Here is a 16,194-nt window from a genome sequence, read left to right as displayed (position 1 = left end):
AAAGGCTTATGGCTAGAATTAGATTTACTATTAGAATATTAAGATGAAGTGCAGCGAAGATGCCGCCATGATGCTCAAATATGTTGAAAGGGAAAGGATATTTGATTTCTTGGCAGGTCTCAATGTAGAATATGATCAAGACCGTTCAGGTCCTTGGAAATGAAGATCTACCTCCCCTAAATGAAGTCTTCTCCATTATAAGAGTGGCAAAGAGGAGTGTTATGCTTAACACTCCAACAATGGAAGACTCAACTCTTATCACTATGAAGCCAAACTCCGCACTGCCAAATAGCAATTATGGAGGAAGTGAAGTGTTTAGATCACTAATCAACAAAGATGGCTTGTGGTGTGTCTATTGTAAGAAACCAATGCATACCAAGGATACTAGCTAGAAACTCCATGGAAAGTCACACTTATTTGGTAGAGGGAATGGAAATTGATAGGCAAAATTTGGACAGCGGAGTGGTCAAGCCCATATTACTCAATCTAAAGAGAATTAGCAACCAGAAATCTCAGCTTCTAATGATTTAGATACTGGTAGATTCAACAGAGGAGATTGAGAAGCTCCATAGCCTTCTAACTTCAATGGATAAGCCTACTGCTTCATGTTTTCTTACCCAATTAGGTAAGTATCCCATTTCTCATGCTCTTGGTGTTTCAAATGACTGTTTTCCAAGCACTTGGGTCCTCAACTCAGGTGTTATTGATCAAATGACTTATTCTTCACATGGTTTATCTTCTTATAATCCATGTTTTGGGGATAAAAATATTAGAGTTATTGATGACACACTAGCAACCATGGCAGGCCAAGGAAAAATTGCCTTCACTTCCTCTCTCACATTAAAATTCGTGTTACATGTTCCAAAACTTTCAGCTAACCTCTTGTCAATTAATCAAATTACTAGAGATTTGAATTGTACCATCACCTTTTTCCCATCTCATTGTGTGACCCAGGACAGAACCACAGGGAGGATGAATGGACACACCAAGGAACTGGAGGGTTTCTACCTTCTTAGATCCAGTTTTGGCAATGGTGATTGTATGCCACTCTCTCATTTTTCAAAAAAGTTCTCATTGGATAAAGCCCAAATATGGTTGCATCATCATAATCTTAGGCATCCATCATTTCCTTTGCCAAAAAAAAGGTTTCCTTCACTATTCGATAAATTAGATGTTTAACATTTTTCATTGTGATGTTTGTCAATTAACTAAACATCATCGTGTTTTGTTTCCTTTCAGTAATATAAAATCAGCATTTTCTTTCTTGTTAATTCATACTATTGTTTGGGGGTGCCTCTCAAATCCTAAGTCTTTTTAGAGCGATGTGGTTTATATCCTTTATCGATGATTGTATTATGGTAAATTGATTATTCCTCATGAAAAACGAATTAGATGTTAGTTTTGTGTTTCCTATCTTTCACAACATGGTTAGCACACAGTTTAAAGTTAAAATAAAAATCATTAGATCTAATAATAGAAAAGAGTACTTTAATAAAATGTTCTCTTTTCTTAAAAAAATTAAGGATTATACACCAATCTTCATGTACTGATTCTCTACAACAAAATGACGTAGCTGAAAGGAAAAATAAGCATCTATTAGAAATTACCCAAATCTTACTTTTTCAGAAAAAAAATGTCTAAATCGTATTAGGGAGAAGCTGTCTAACTGCAACTTATCTGATTAATCAAGGGACTATTGCAGATGATCTTGAAACTATGACAACCTTTGAATCATCAAACTACAGTCCCTTCTCTAAGGATCAACTAAAGCTATTGTATGAGATACAAGGTCAATGGATCGTCATCTAACCTTTCCTCCCATTTTGCTAAGTCACATAATATCTATTTTGCATTGAATATATCTGACAATATTTCTTCAAACCCTAGATCATTGATTTAGGCACATCTAATCGTATGACAAACGAATAGGAGTGTTTCTTGTTTTATAGTCTACCTTTAAATAATGGTGAGGTTACTATTGCTAATGGATCATTTATCCTTGTTAGTGGTAAAGGTTCTATTTCAATCTTTCGATTAATTACTCTTGATTCAATTCTTCATCTTCCAAAAATTGTTTCTCATCTTTTGTCTCTATAAGTTGTTGTGTAAAGTTATATCTAACTCATTGTGTTTCTTAGAACCTGATTATAGGGAGGAAGATTTACAATGCTAAGGAGAGAGAAGGGCTTTATTGCAGGATTCCTAAAGTGAAAGAGAATGAAAGGGTTTAGACTTCTTAAGCATCTAGAGAAAAAAAAAAGTAAAGATATGGTTATTACACTTTCATTTTGGACATCCAAATTTCATGTCTTTTAAATTAATGTTTCCTAAACCAAGTGCTAGAATTGAACCTTTAAGTTCCCAATGCCAAATTTGTGAGATGTCAAAGAGTCATCATGTTTTATATCCTCTGAGTAATAAAAGATCATAAGTTCATTTTCTATCCTTCATAGTAATGTTTGGGGTCTCTCAAGAACCCTATCCTATTCTGATTTTAAATGGTTTATGAGTTTTATCAATGATTGCATAAGAGCCACCTAGTTTTACTTGCTAAGAGCAAAATCCAAATTTAACCCCCTCATTCAAAAACTTTCACAAAATGATTCAAACTCATTTTCAGCTATACAAGTTCTCAAAATTGATAATAGAAGAGAGTATTTCAATTCCATTTTAGGGCCTTATCTTCTTGAAAATGGCATTGTAAGCTTTTCTTCATGCAATGACACACCTTGACAAAATGGGGTGGCCAGGATAGGAATGGACGTCTTTTTGGGCTCACTGTACAGACATTTTTAAGCCCTATCCTTTTAGTGTAATCCAACTTAGTTAGCTTCCATTATGTATACCCTAGAGTTGGGTCTATAGGGTCAGGAATGTTTTACTTGTATAGGCCTTTTGTTCCTTTTGTATAGCCTCCCTTGGTTAGTAGAGGTTTACTTAGTTCTTTTGATCAGGCGGCCTTTTGTACCTTTTGTATAGCCTTCCTTGGTTAGTGGAGGTTTACTTAGTTCTTTCGATCAGGCTTGTTCTTCATGGGGAGGATTCCTCATCCTTCTCATGTTTCTTTTATCATTTAATACATATCATTTGTTTCTAATAAAAATTTAAAAAAAAAAAATGCAAAAGCTCTTATGTTCACCAAAAAAAAAAAATATGTCCAAAAAAACTACTAAATGATGCTGTTTTGATAGCTACATATTTGATCAATCACATGCCTTCAAAAGCACTTAAAATGAAAATTCTTCAAAAGCTCTTGATATGAAAATTCCAAGTGATTTGCTACAAAATATGTTTCCTCATAGAAATCTTTTTTTTAATAAAAACGCTCCAAGAATGCCACAAAGTACACATGAAATATGCAAATAGCGCCTAAAAGCCCAGAAACTAGGAAAGAACCCCAACAACTCCCTCCCTCAACTAAAACCAAGCCACTCAATAAAATCAAAGAAAGATAAAGAAACTATCTCTAACTACTGCTTCACCTAAAATAACAAATTTCTAAGAAAGAATATATGCAGGAAAAAAAAAGGCAAAACGCTCCTCATTATCAAACGCCCTGAGATTTCTTCCCTTCTAGATCGTCTAAAAAAATACATAATAGAGCTGCTCTCCAAACTTTTTTTCTTTTTTTGCCCACAAATGAACCATGCCACCCTGATAAAGCCTCCTTAACTGTAGTAGATTACACCTAATGGATACCAAAAAAATCAAACAACTACTTCCAGAGAATCGTGACCGATAAATAATGAAAAAGAACGTGATCTATGGATTCTTCATCTTCCTTACAAAGAAAATACCTATTGACTGAAGACCACCCGCGTTTTTGAAGCTAATCTAAAGTCAAAATTTTTCCCCATGAAGCCTCCCAAGCAAAAAAGTTAACTCTATAAAGGACCCAAGAATTCCAAACTAACTGTGTTAGAAAAGAAATAACAACCCTCAGTTCCAAGACTGTATAAAATTGCTTAACAAAAAACTTATTAATATCCAAATTCATCTACACCATCTTATCTTCCCCTTTCTTATCAATTGCCAAACCATCCAATCATAAAAATAAATCCACAACTTCATCCACCTCCCAATCATTCAAATGTCGAGAAAAACAAGGGTTCCAAAGAACTTTCTACCTGATTAGTGCCTTTCAAAGCCCTTAGCCCTGATTGGTACATCCTTTGCAGGGGAAGTAGTGAGACGATTGATCATCTCTTCTTGCACTGTTCTATCACTTTGGGTTTGTAGCATAGGATCTTTTCTCAGGCGGGGATGGAATGGGTTCAGTCAAGCAATATTCGCAATATGATGGTGTTCTCATTCAAGTGTTTTGGGAATAACTATCTCTAATGGTCCCATTCTGTAATAATGTTCATATGCGGAAAGGGCAAAGACGATTATCTCAATGGAGTTGCTGCCAAACCAAACAAAACAGATGAAAAGTTCAAAGTCTGGAATGCTAAAAATAATATGGTCATGTCATGGCTCATTAATTCCATGACAAATGACAATGGAGAAAATTTTCTTCTCTATGGAACAACAAAGGAGATTTGGGACACTGCCAAGGAAATGTATTCTAACAATGAGAATACGTCGGAATTGTTCGAGGTGGAGAGTGTTCTCCATGACTTCCGCCAAGGAGAGTTAACGGTGACTCAGTACTTCAACACACTCAATCGCTACTGGCAGCAGCTGGACTTGTTCGAGGAGCACAATTGGAGCTGTCCGGGTGATGAAATCAGGTACAGATAGATTATTGAACAGAAAAGAATTTACAAATTTCTGATTGGATTAAATAAGAATCTCGATGAAGTACGAGGAAGAATCTTAGGATCCAAACCACTACTAAATATCCGGGAAGCATTTTCAGAAGTTCAAAGAGAGGAAAGTCAAAAGAAGATCATGATGGGCTCTCAAGATTCTGTGACAAATCCTGAGAGCTCAGCCCTTGCAGTTAGAGGAAATCCATCCAACAACAATGATCACAGACCAAAGAAAGGGCGACCATGGTGTGATCATTGCCGACGTCCAGGTCACACCAAGGACACCTGCTGGAAGATTCACGGCAAACCTACAGACTGGAAGCCTTCCCAGTTTGCCAATGACAAAGAAGGACGGGGCAACCTTGTCTCCATGGATGAAAAACCATCACCTGAACCCACTCCCTTCAGCAAGGAACAGATAGAAGTCTTACAGAAATTGTTCAGCCAATCCTTGCCTGCACCTGCCCCCACTGTGGTTGGTATTAGTTCCTTGACACAAAAGGGTAATTTTTTAATGCTCTAAATGTTAAAAAGGAGAAGCTAAGTCCATGGATTATAGACTCAGAAGCATCTGATCATTTGACTGGAGATGAGAAGCTTTTTTCCACTTACAATCCATGCTATAAAAATTTAACTGTGAGAATAGCCGATGGTTCACTCTCAAAGGTGGCTGCTACAGGTTCTGTTAGAGTTTCAAAGAACATCACTCTTGATTCAGTTCTCCTTGTGCCAAAATTAAATTGCAATTTACTGTCCATTAGTAAACTCACTCGGGATCTCAACTGTGTTACTAAATTTGGCTCAAATCTGTGTGAATTTCAAGTCTTGGACTCGGGGAAGACAATTGGCAGTGCTAAGATGTGTTCGGGGCTCTATCTTCTAGAGGTTAATGATCCTCCTCAAGGAGCAACTCATCATTCTGATTGTTCAGTGTCCAGTAGTCCTATTTCTTTGTTTGTGAGTCAGTCTAATAATGATAGTGCAATTATGTTGTGGCACTATAGGTTAGGTCATCCAAATTTCTTGTATATTGAGAAGTTGTTTCCTTCATTATTCCATAATAAAAATCCAAATGAGTTTCAATGTGAGATCTGTCAATTTTCGAAACATATTCGTAATTCTTATCCTAACCAATCCTACAAAGCATCTCAACCTTTTTCCATGATTCATAGTGATGCATGGGGTCCTTCTAAGATAAAAAATGTTACTGGTTCTCGCTGGTTTATTTCATTTATTGATGATCACACTAAACTCACTTGGGTATTCCTTATGAAAGAAAAATCAGAGGCAAACCAGATTTTCAAAACCTTCAACTCCATGATCCAAACACAATTCCAAGCAAAAATCCAAATTCTGAAAACTGACAATGCCAAAGAGTATTTCAACTCCATTCTTAATGATTATCTCTTGAGTCATGGTATAGTTCACCAAAGTTCCTGTGTCAACACTCCTCAGTAAAATGATATTGCCGAAAGAAAAAACTGGCAACTTCTTGATGTTGCTCGCTCCCTAATGTTCTCTACCCATGTACCAAAAATTTTCTAGGGTGAAGCCATCCTCACTGCCGCCTATCTCATAAATAAGATGCCATCTCGTATTCTCGACTTCCAGACTCCCTGTCAAATTCTTCTTCAGTCCTTTCCCAATACTCATCTCATCTCCACAATCCCATTCAAAGTTTTCAGGTGCTCAACTTTTGTCCATGTCCATCAACAACACAGGGACAAACTTGATCCTAGAGCTCTTAAATGTATTTTCCTTGGGTGCTCTCCAACTCAAAAAGGATATAAGTGCTACTCACCGGTCACTAAACAGTTCTATCACTCCATGGATGTCACCTTCTTTGAGCAACAACCTAATTTCTCCAAATCTAATATTCAGGGAGAGACTAATTTTATCCAGGAACACCGGCTTTAGGATATTGAAGAATCATCTCATTTCTCTCCTAATTCTGACCAACCCTGCCCATCATTAAATCATGGATTTCTCCAAATCTAATATTCAGGGAGAGACTAATTTTATCCAGGAACACCGACTTTAGGATATTGAAGAATCATCTCATTTCTCTCCTAATTCTGACCAACCCTGCCCATCATTAAATCATGAATCCATTCCTCCTCAAAATCTCTTCTTTGAGTCTCCTTACTTCCTAGAATCTCCTTCTCAAGATCAAACCAACAATCCGCCTACTAATCCACCTCCTCAAAATCTAGACACTATTCAATCAACAAAGAATGATGAGTTGATTACCTACTCAAGAAGGAGAAAGAACCAAAAGGAGATGGAACAACAAGCATCTCTTGAGCAACCCCAAGAGTCTGACCTAAGTTCTAGATCAAGTGAAGATCCATCAGGTAACTATAATCCCAAAACTAATGATGATAGTGACTTTCCTATTGCTGTGAGAAAAGGTGTAAGATCCTGCAGAAAACACCTTATATACACATTTGTGTCATATGAAGGACTGTCACCGAAGTTCAAAACATTTGTTGCCAACCTCGACAACATCCATGTTCCTAATAATATACAAGAAGCTCTCGGCTCACCTGAGTGGAAATCAGCAGTGTATGAAGAAATTCATGCCCTTGAAAAAAATGGAACCTAGGAAATCTCAGAATTACAAGCCGGAAAACGCCCAATAGGCTGCAAGTGGATCTTCACAGTCAAATATAATGAAGATGGGAGTGTTAATCGATTCAAGGCACGGCTGGTTGCAAAGGGATTCACCCAATCATACAGAATCGACTATGAGGAGACATTCGCCCCTGTAGCCAAGTTAAACACAGTTCAAGTTCTACTATCTTTGGCTGCAAACCTTGACTGGCCTCTCCACCAACTAGATGTCAAGAATGCATTCCTAAATGGGGACCTAGCTGAAGAAGTTTACATGGAAATTCCTCCAGGATTTGAGACACAAACTACACGCAACAAAATTTGTAAACTTAGGAGATCTCTATATGGGCTCAAGCAATCTCCAAGAGCCTGGTTTGAAAGATTCACAAAGGTAGTTAAGAAACATCGCTACTCCCAATGTCACAAAGCTTGTTGTCCTCATTGTATATGTGGATGACATAATTCTAACGGGAGATTATGAAGAGAAAATCCGCACCATCAAAAGTTTTCTAGCTGCAGAATTTGAGATCAAGGACCTTGGGAATCTCAAATACTTCCTAGGTATGGAGATTGCAAGGTCAAGAAAGGGAATCTTTGTCTCACAAAGAAAATATGTCCTGGATCTTTTAAAAGAGACTAGAATGCTTGGGTATAAGCCACCAGATACTCCTATGGATCCAACAACCAAACTAGGAGCTAAGGAAAATTGTGCACCCGTGGATAAAGGGAGATACCAAAGATTAGTGGGTAAACTAATATACCTATCTCACACACGACCGGATATTGGTTTTTCTGTCAGCATGGTAAGTCAATTCATGAATAATCCAAATGAAGAACACATGGAGGTCGTGTATAGAATCTTGAGATACCTGAAACTAACACCAGGTAAAAGATTATTTTTTTAGAAGAACCAAAGAAGAGATATTGAAGTGTTCAGCGATGCAGATTGGGCAGGATTAATACAAGACCGAAGATCAACTTCAGGGTACTGTACATATGTGTGGGGTAATCTGGTCACATGGAGAAATAAGAAGCAATCAGTGGTGTCAAGGAGCAGTGCAGAAGCTGAATTCCGGGCAATGGCACACGACATTTGTGAGGGACTATGGTTAAGAAGGGTGCTAAAGGAATTAAAGATTTCAGATGAAGAACCTATGAAAATGTTCTGTGATAATCAGTCAGCAATCAGCATTGCAAAAAATCCAGTACATCATGATAGAACAAAACATGTGGAAATTGATCGACATTTCATAAAGGAGAAGATAGAGGAAGGAATAATCAAGATGTTGTACGTGCCTACATGCTTTCAAACAGCTGACATTCTTACCAAGGCTCTACCGGGAAAGGTGTTTGATGATTTGAGTTCCAAGCTGGGGTTAACAAATATTTACGGCCCAACTTGAGGGGGAATGTAGAACTATAGGAAGATTTAATTTGATGATCTGTCAGCAATGTTAGGGGCTAAGATTGAGGTAGTTTTGATTTTTTTTTAGGTAAGTTGTAAATATCCCTAAAATAGATGAGTATTATCATTTATATATATAGAGGGGAATGTAATCAATATTTTTTTATAGTGGAATGTTGAGTTTTTTTCCTTCCACATCGATAAAATGGGATACCCTAGTTCTGTTTCTACCCACCCCGAAACCCTCCAACAAATTTCTTTCCTCTGCTCTCAAAAGCATCCTGATCAGTACATCTACAACTAAAGTAAACAAAAAAAGGGATAAAGGGTCACCTTGTCTTAAGCCTCTAGATGCCTTTACCCACCCTTTAGCGTTTCCATTCACCTAGACTGCATAAGATACCGATGACAAACAACCACTCATCCATTTCCTCCATCTAGGACTGAACCCCTTCTTCTCCAACACATAATCCAAAGAATCCCAAGGCAAACACTTGGTATCATTAGCAAGAAACATTTGCTCCGATGGGTAAGATGAATTCAATTAGAATCCATTCATCTCTATGTGCTAATCTTGATTGGAACTTATTCCAATTCGATGGTAAAAATGTCTTTTTTACATGTAAACCTACAAGAGGAAGTGTATATGGATTTTCCACTTGGATTTGAAGGGATCTCCAGCAATAAGACAGTGTGCAAAGTATGATCTTAAACAATCACCTAGGGCATGGTTTGAGCAATTCACTAATTCTTAAAAGGAATATGACTTTTGACAAAGTCAAAAAGACCACACATCATTTTTTAAAAGCTCGCCACTCATGAAAATGACCGTTCTCATTGTCTATGTAAATATATAATTGTCACAGGTGATAATTTGGAGGAAATCCAAAGTTTAAAGAAGTTTTGGCAAAAAAGTTCGAGATAAAGATTTGAGGGGACTTCTAGACATTTTCTCAACATAGAAGTAGTAAGAACCAAGCATGGTATAGTTGTTTGCCAAAGAAAGTATGTACTTGATCTCTTGGAAGAAACTGGGTATTTATCCAACACTCGACCAAACATAGGTTATGTTGTTAGTGTTATCAGCGAGTTTATGCGCTCTCCACTAAAGTGCAATCTGGAAGTAATTAAAAGAATTCTAAGCTACTTGAAAGCCACCCTGGATAAGGGTCCATTTTTTAAGAACAATGATCAGCTTCTTGTTGAAGTTTACATTGATGCAGACTAGGCTAGTTCAATCAATGGTCAAAGATCAACTATAGGATATTGTACTTTTCTAGGGACTTGGAGAAGCAAAAAACAATTTGTTGTAGCACGATCAAGCACTTAAGTTGATTTTTGAGCATTAGCCTAGGGAATTTGTGAAGTATTGTGGAATATAAGTCTTCTTCAAGAGCTATGATTGAAGCCTAAAGGATCACCAATTATCCATTGTGACAAAAAGGCTACTATCAATATTTCTCACACCTCAACCCACCCAACAAAGACAAAACTAAGCATGTGGAGGTGGACAAACACTTCATAAAGGAGAAAATTGAGATCGGGCAGATTGTAACTCCATTTGTGTCTACTAAACAACAATTAGCAGATGTCTACACAAGAGTCATAAACAATACATTTAATTCTATAAGAGAAACTAGTAACTCCAACCTTCAAGCAAAAAAGAATGTTAGGTGAAGAAGAAAAAATTAGAATCAGCCGAAGTATGGTAATTTTATGGTGTCACTTACCAATCCAGCAACCTTGTACCTTTTGATTAATGATAAATGGACATATACTAAAAAGGGATTATTTTCATACATGAAAACTTGGGATATTTAGGTTTAGCAAATTTTTATAGAAGAGCAAAAGGAATAATCTTTTATATTAGCTTTAAGAAGGCTTCATCACTACAACTTGCTTTCTTATAGCAAAAACTTCCAAAGATTAAAACAGCACTGAAGAAATTAATTAGTTTAGATACCTTGCCTTCTTCATTTGATCAGAAACAGCTCTATAGGCATACTTCCACCAGGACCTTGGATCAGATTTCACCGACACAAGTGGGCGGTAATGAGCATTTTTCAAGCGTTGGTTAAAAGAAGCAAAGTTATCAGCTAATTTTAAAATATCCCTATAGCCATCCTACAAAGGCAAACACATTTCATATCAATAAATTAGCTTGTCTATTATTAGAAAAAGGCAAACACATTTGATCACTCAACCATTTAAAATATGGTGGCAAGAAAACTACAACAGAGGAAAAAAAAAAAAGCGGGGTTCAATGTGAACCTTTGGCAAACAGAGTGTCACATCATCCAAATTCACTGATGCTTTCTGTAATGGTTGACCTCTGTTAGCAGATTTACTGGACCGCAGTTTTGAGTACTTTGCATTCCCAGTAATGGGTTGCAGAATGTAGGTGTGCTTTTTTATCACATGATCAGCTGGTTTTCCATCCTTAGTACCAAATTTGAAAACCTGAACTTCATCAAAGATAATGTAATTATGATGGGTGCAACTTGAAGTTGAAGGCTGCAGTATCAGAAAACACAGATAGAAATACCTGAACCCATTCCCAAGGAAGCAAATCCTCCCACGGTTTGTCAACATGCCACGGATAAATATCAGAATCCAAATAAAAAGCAAGTCGTTCAAGTTCCACAGACTGTAAAATGGAGGGAAAAAATAAGTGCAAAGAATGCAATAACAACTTGGCAAAGAGCAAAAATTGCTTTTTGCTCCATTTCCCTGTTTAACCAGTCAATATCTCTTCTATCTTTTGGAAGCTGTCACACAAAAAAAATGAGCATATATGAACTTAGAACATCCATTCAAACAAACGCATAAAAAAAAAAAAGCATACACCAACTAAAAAGGATTATCGCTCCACATCTGTTACATAACAACATCCTACTTTTTGAGAGAGAGAGAGCAAAATGTTGCATCACTCGCTTGTGTGCTCACCACTCACTCTCTCTCTCATTTTCAAACAAAAGCAAGATAACATCAGAGGAGGTCCATCAACCAGAAAAGCCTGAACGCTGATTTTTTAAGGTTTTGCTATAAAACGAAAGGTGATTTCAAGCAACCTAGTATGAGAGGAACATTGCTTACATCAGCTGCACAGATAATGACATCAACAAGTGAAATCAGCAGGCACAAGCAGATAGTAGAGTCGCCTCCCATTATCTGCTGGTGCAATTTTGAGTCCCATCCAATAAATCAAGACAAAATGACTTAGTTCAAGAAGATTAATCAGAAGACCTCAAATTGCATCAAGTGAAGTTTAGAAAGGTAAGTTATTATTATCACATTTATCATTGTATGACTTCAACTTCAAGTACTAGTGAAAATTTGAGAGTTAGAAGGATTACAGAGGGACACCTAGGGTTATGGACCCAATATTTTCTTAAGGCAGCCCCCAAATCTCCAGAAGAAAACCCTTTTTAGGACCATCTTCATAATGTCTGCAGTTGACTAATATTGTTGTTGCCTTATTTGGTTAGCTAATGTTAAATTTAGTCAAACTTCATGGGAAGCAGCCATCATTTTACTGATGCTAAATACCCAATGTGAAGCCTAACTTTATAGATTTCTACAGTGAATTAGATGGGAAAAATATCTGGCATAAGAACAATTCTGCTCCATTTGTCATAAGGAAAGGGGAGATGGGTTATCCTGATGAAAAGAACGGAAAAAAAGAGTTCTCTTGATAGGAAGCCACACGACTTTTAGCTTATTTCTGACAGCAATAAAATGAAAGAAAACAAGAACAGATGAGGCATCTTTTTCAAAACAAGAAAAGCAACAATAAAAAGGAAAAGTCAGAATGAACAAACTGCAAACCCCACCTTTATCCCAAAACAATATGTAAACAACCAAGCATCCCCAAAAAGTAAAAAGGAAAAAATAGGAGATGGCATTAGAATGGCAATGGCGTCACTTATGTACAGTGGTGCAGCAGATGTTTGAGCTGCAGCTCAAAGAAAGGGGAGATGGTAATTGGCTCTCCATCATTGAGCATAGTAGAGGGGTTTCAATAGAGCTGGGTTTGAATTCCAGCCCAAAAGCTTTCAATAGAAAGCTCACAGGAAAGTTCAAAACCCATCATTTGGAGGTTAATTTCAATCACAATGGGAGATATATTATACTATTGGAGGTCATGAAAAACCTGAAATTTAAGTATTTGGTTATTCCAGCAAGCATTGTAATGGTTGGACCAATCTTAAGGTGATTTTATCCTCTTTCCTGTTTAACCCAGAGGAAAAGTTGGCTTAGGAGGTTCTTGCTATTAGCTTGTGAGCAAAGGGACATGGAAATGCAGAAACATCCCATCCATTCCTATGCAAAGGTGGTGGGAGAGGAAGGCCAGAGAAAGTGTGGGTAGATGGGGCAGAGCTACAGTATGTGTAAAGGAGGCCTACTCAAGAGATTGGTTTCAAAGGGTGGAGCAATTGCAAAGCTGTTGGAGGTTTAAGGGGTGTGTTGCATTACTCCTTTTGCTCCATTAAAAAGAGTGTTGTTTGCAGAAAGAGTAGACAAAGCTATTTGTCCTAGAAAAATTAGGAAGGTGATGTCTAGAGGTGGCAACCTAATTAGATTGGGGAGATGGTCACCTAGAGTGAATGAAGCTTGGTCTGGTGCTTTCAGAAGTGGCTGATTTGACATACAAGGCATCCCATTCCATTTATGGACTGAGATCTAGCAATTGGATTTGGGATAGAGGTGGGGAAAGGTTCTTGAAATTGATAATCGCACTCTGAAACTAAAAGATTTTATTTTATTTTTTATCAGAAAACTAAAAGATTTTTTTTTTTTTTTTTATCAGAAAACTAAAAGATTTTATGAAGGTGATAATTAGAGCATGGGTTTTTTGAAGCAATTTTTGCACATTATATCTGTTGAAAAAGTAAAGGATCAAATTTGAATGAATCAGTCTTCTAATTACTGAATATTCCCTTTTTCCTTTTTTCCTTTCCCCAGAATTATGTATATAATTAGGCTGTTGACTTTTCCTTTCTTCGGCAGAATCCAATTGTATAGCTACACCTTATTTTCTTTCTTAGTTTAGATTAGACTTTGCATAACTATGTAAATGTGTAATCATCACCATTCACAAAACAATGGAAATAATTCATAATTTCTTCTTGATATCAGAGCCATTGTAAGAGTGCATCTTCTTGTTCTCTCAACTACCACAGTTGACTTTTGTTAACCAACTTGCTGCTGGTTCACCCCTAAAAAAGGCATGTCAAAAGTTACATCAAGAATCAGTGGAAAAGAAAGAGAGGAGATGGTTTCAAATGACAACCATTCTCTACAAATCACCACTCATGAATTGAAGAGGGCTAATTTTCTGCAATAGTCTCAATCTGTGAAATTTTTTGATCGAGACGGGGGAAAGATAGGGCTCCTTCATGGATCCAGATCGATGCCTAAGCCTGAAAAACCCAATTTTAGAGCATGGGATGCTGAGAATTCTATTATGATGATGTCCTGGTTGATTAACTCTATGGAGCCAGACATCACTCAAGGGTACATGTTCTATACCACAGCATAAGAAATTTGGGAGTTCATGATACTTACATACTCAATAAGGGGAACGATGCACAATTGTATGAACTGAAAGGAAAGGTAAGCAACACTCGTCAAGGTTCTATGATTGTAACCGCCGACTACAACGAGATAAATAGAATATGGCAACAGATGGATATCAATATTACAAGTGGAAAAATGAAGAAGATAGTATATTGTATAAGACTCATTCAAGAGAAGGATAAGCTCTTAAGAGTTTTTGGAAGGCTTGAATCTAGAACTTGACCAAACAAGAAGTCAAGCTTTGAGGAAGGAGCCAACCCGTCCATAAGATAAGTTTTTGCCACAGTCAGGAAAGAAGAAAGCAAACTCCAATTGATGATGAAAAAGTCAAATTCTCAATCAACCACAAGGAATACAATGCTGGAAGATTCAGAACTTGCTGTTAGCACACTTGAAGCTGCTATTTTTGGAGGCACGAGGCATAGAAGCGATGAAAAAGACAAGTTGTGGTGTGATCACTGTCACCAATCATGTCACAATTGTGATATGTGTTGGAACCTTCATGGAAGGCCTCAAAAGAAGAATGAAACTTGGGGGAAGGTAGATTTGCTTAAAGAGAAGCAGCATGTAAGTTGTTAATGGATCTTCACAATCCAACATAAAGCTAATGGGTCCTAGAGGAATATAAAGCTAACCTTTTGAATAGATTACAAAGAAACTTTTACCTCGGTGGCTAAACTGAATAGCATAAGAATTTTAATTTCTCTTGCTACTAATCTAAACTAGACCTTGAAGCAATTTCATATAAAAAAAAAAATGCCTTTTTGCACAAAGATCTAGACTAGGAGGTCTATATGAAGATTCCACCTGGTTTTACAGATAGGTTCAAAGGGAAAGTGTGTCTACTCAAAAGTCATTATATGACCTTAAATAATCTCCGAGAGTTTGGTTTGGCAGATTTAAAAGGTCATGGTGAGGTTCAAATACAAAGTAGCTGATCCTGAACTTAAATAGAGGACTCTAAATAAAGTAGTTGCTCTAATCGTCTATATTAACATTATAATTGTGACAAGAAATGACCAATATGAAATTGAAAACTTTCAAGCAGTATTTGGATAGTGAATTAGAGATCATGGACTTGGGAATGCTTAAATATTTCCTTGGAATAGTGATGGCATTTTCAAAATAGGTATTTTCCTATCCCAACGCATATAGACTCTCCATCTACTCAAGGAAACAAGGATGCTAGGGGGGTAAACTAGGGCATTGAGCCAAATCACAAATTAGGAGATTGTTCTGAAGAACCAAAAGCTAACCAAGAAAGGTATCGAAGACTTGTTGGAAGACTAAACTATCTTTCTTTCACTCGTTATGATATAGCTTATGCTCTTAGTGTGATTAGTCAATTTATGCATGCATCACAGGAGAAACATATGGAAGTTGCCTACCAAATTTTTAGATTATTAAAGTCAACACCCGGGAAAGGACTTTTATTAGAAAAAAGTGAGAAGAATGATGTGGAAGCCTATACTAATGCAGATTGGGTTGGTTATCATTGCCTAAAGATCCATTAGTGGGCATTACACATTTACTGAAGGCGATCTTGTCACATGGAGAAGCAAGAAACAATCAATGGTGGTCATATCAAGTGTAGAATTCAAACTCACATCAATGGCTCCAGGTATCTGCGAGCTACTTTGGATATAAGACTAATGATCTTTGAATTGGAAATGAAACTGGAAGGTCACATGAAGTTACATTGCAACAAGAAGTCAGTCATAAGCATTGGCCATAATGCCATCCATCATGACCAAACCAAACATGTGGAGATAGATCAGAGGTTCATAAAAAAAATAAAAATAAAATAAAAAATTGGAAAGTGGAAAAATCTGTTCTTGTGTT

General features: G+C 36.9%; 1 protein-coding gene across 2 annotated transcripts in view; it reads right to left on the bottom strand.

Annotated features, from left to right (window-relative positions):
* LOC117929459 overlaps positions 1-16,194 on the bottom strand; it is a 185,801-nt gene that overhangs the window by 147,851 nt on the left and 21,756 nt on the right. For both annotated transcript variants that reach the window (XM_034849741.1, XM_034849748.1), the window contains exons 7-9: positions 11,318-11,419; positions 11,044-11,232; positions 10,736-10,896 (exon numbers count right to left, since the gene is read on the bottom strand). In XM_034849741.1, the coding sequence (XP_034705632.1) occupies positions 10,736-10,896; positions 11,044-11,232; positions 11,318-11,419 (452 nt within the window). The remainder of the gene's footprint in view (positions 1-10,735; positions 10,897-11,043; positions 11,233-11,317; positions 11,420-16,194) is intronic.

The sequence above is a fragment of the Vitis riparia genome, chromosome 2 (genome assembly GCF_004353265.1).
Source record: "Vitis riparia cultivar Riparia Gloire de Montpellier isolate 1030 chromosome 2, EGFV_Vit.rip_1.0, whole genome shotgun sequence".
Lineage (NCBI taxonomy): Eukaryota > Viridiplantae > Streptophyta > Magnoliopsida > Vitales > Vitaceae > Vitis > Vitis riparia.
Note: the sequence above shows the minus strand (reverse complement) of the source record. Positions and strands in the feature narration are given on the sequence as shown.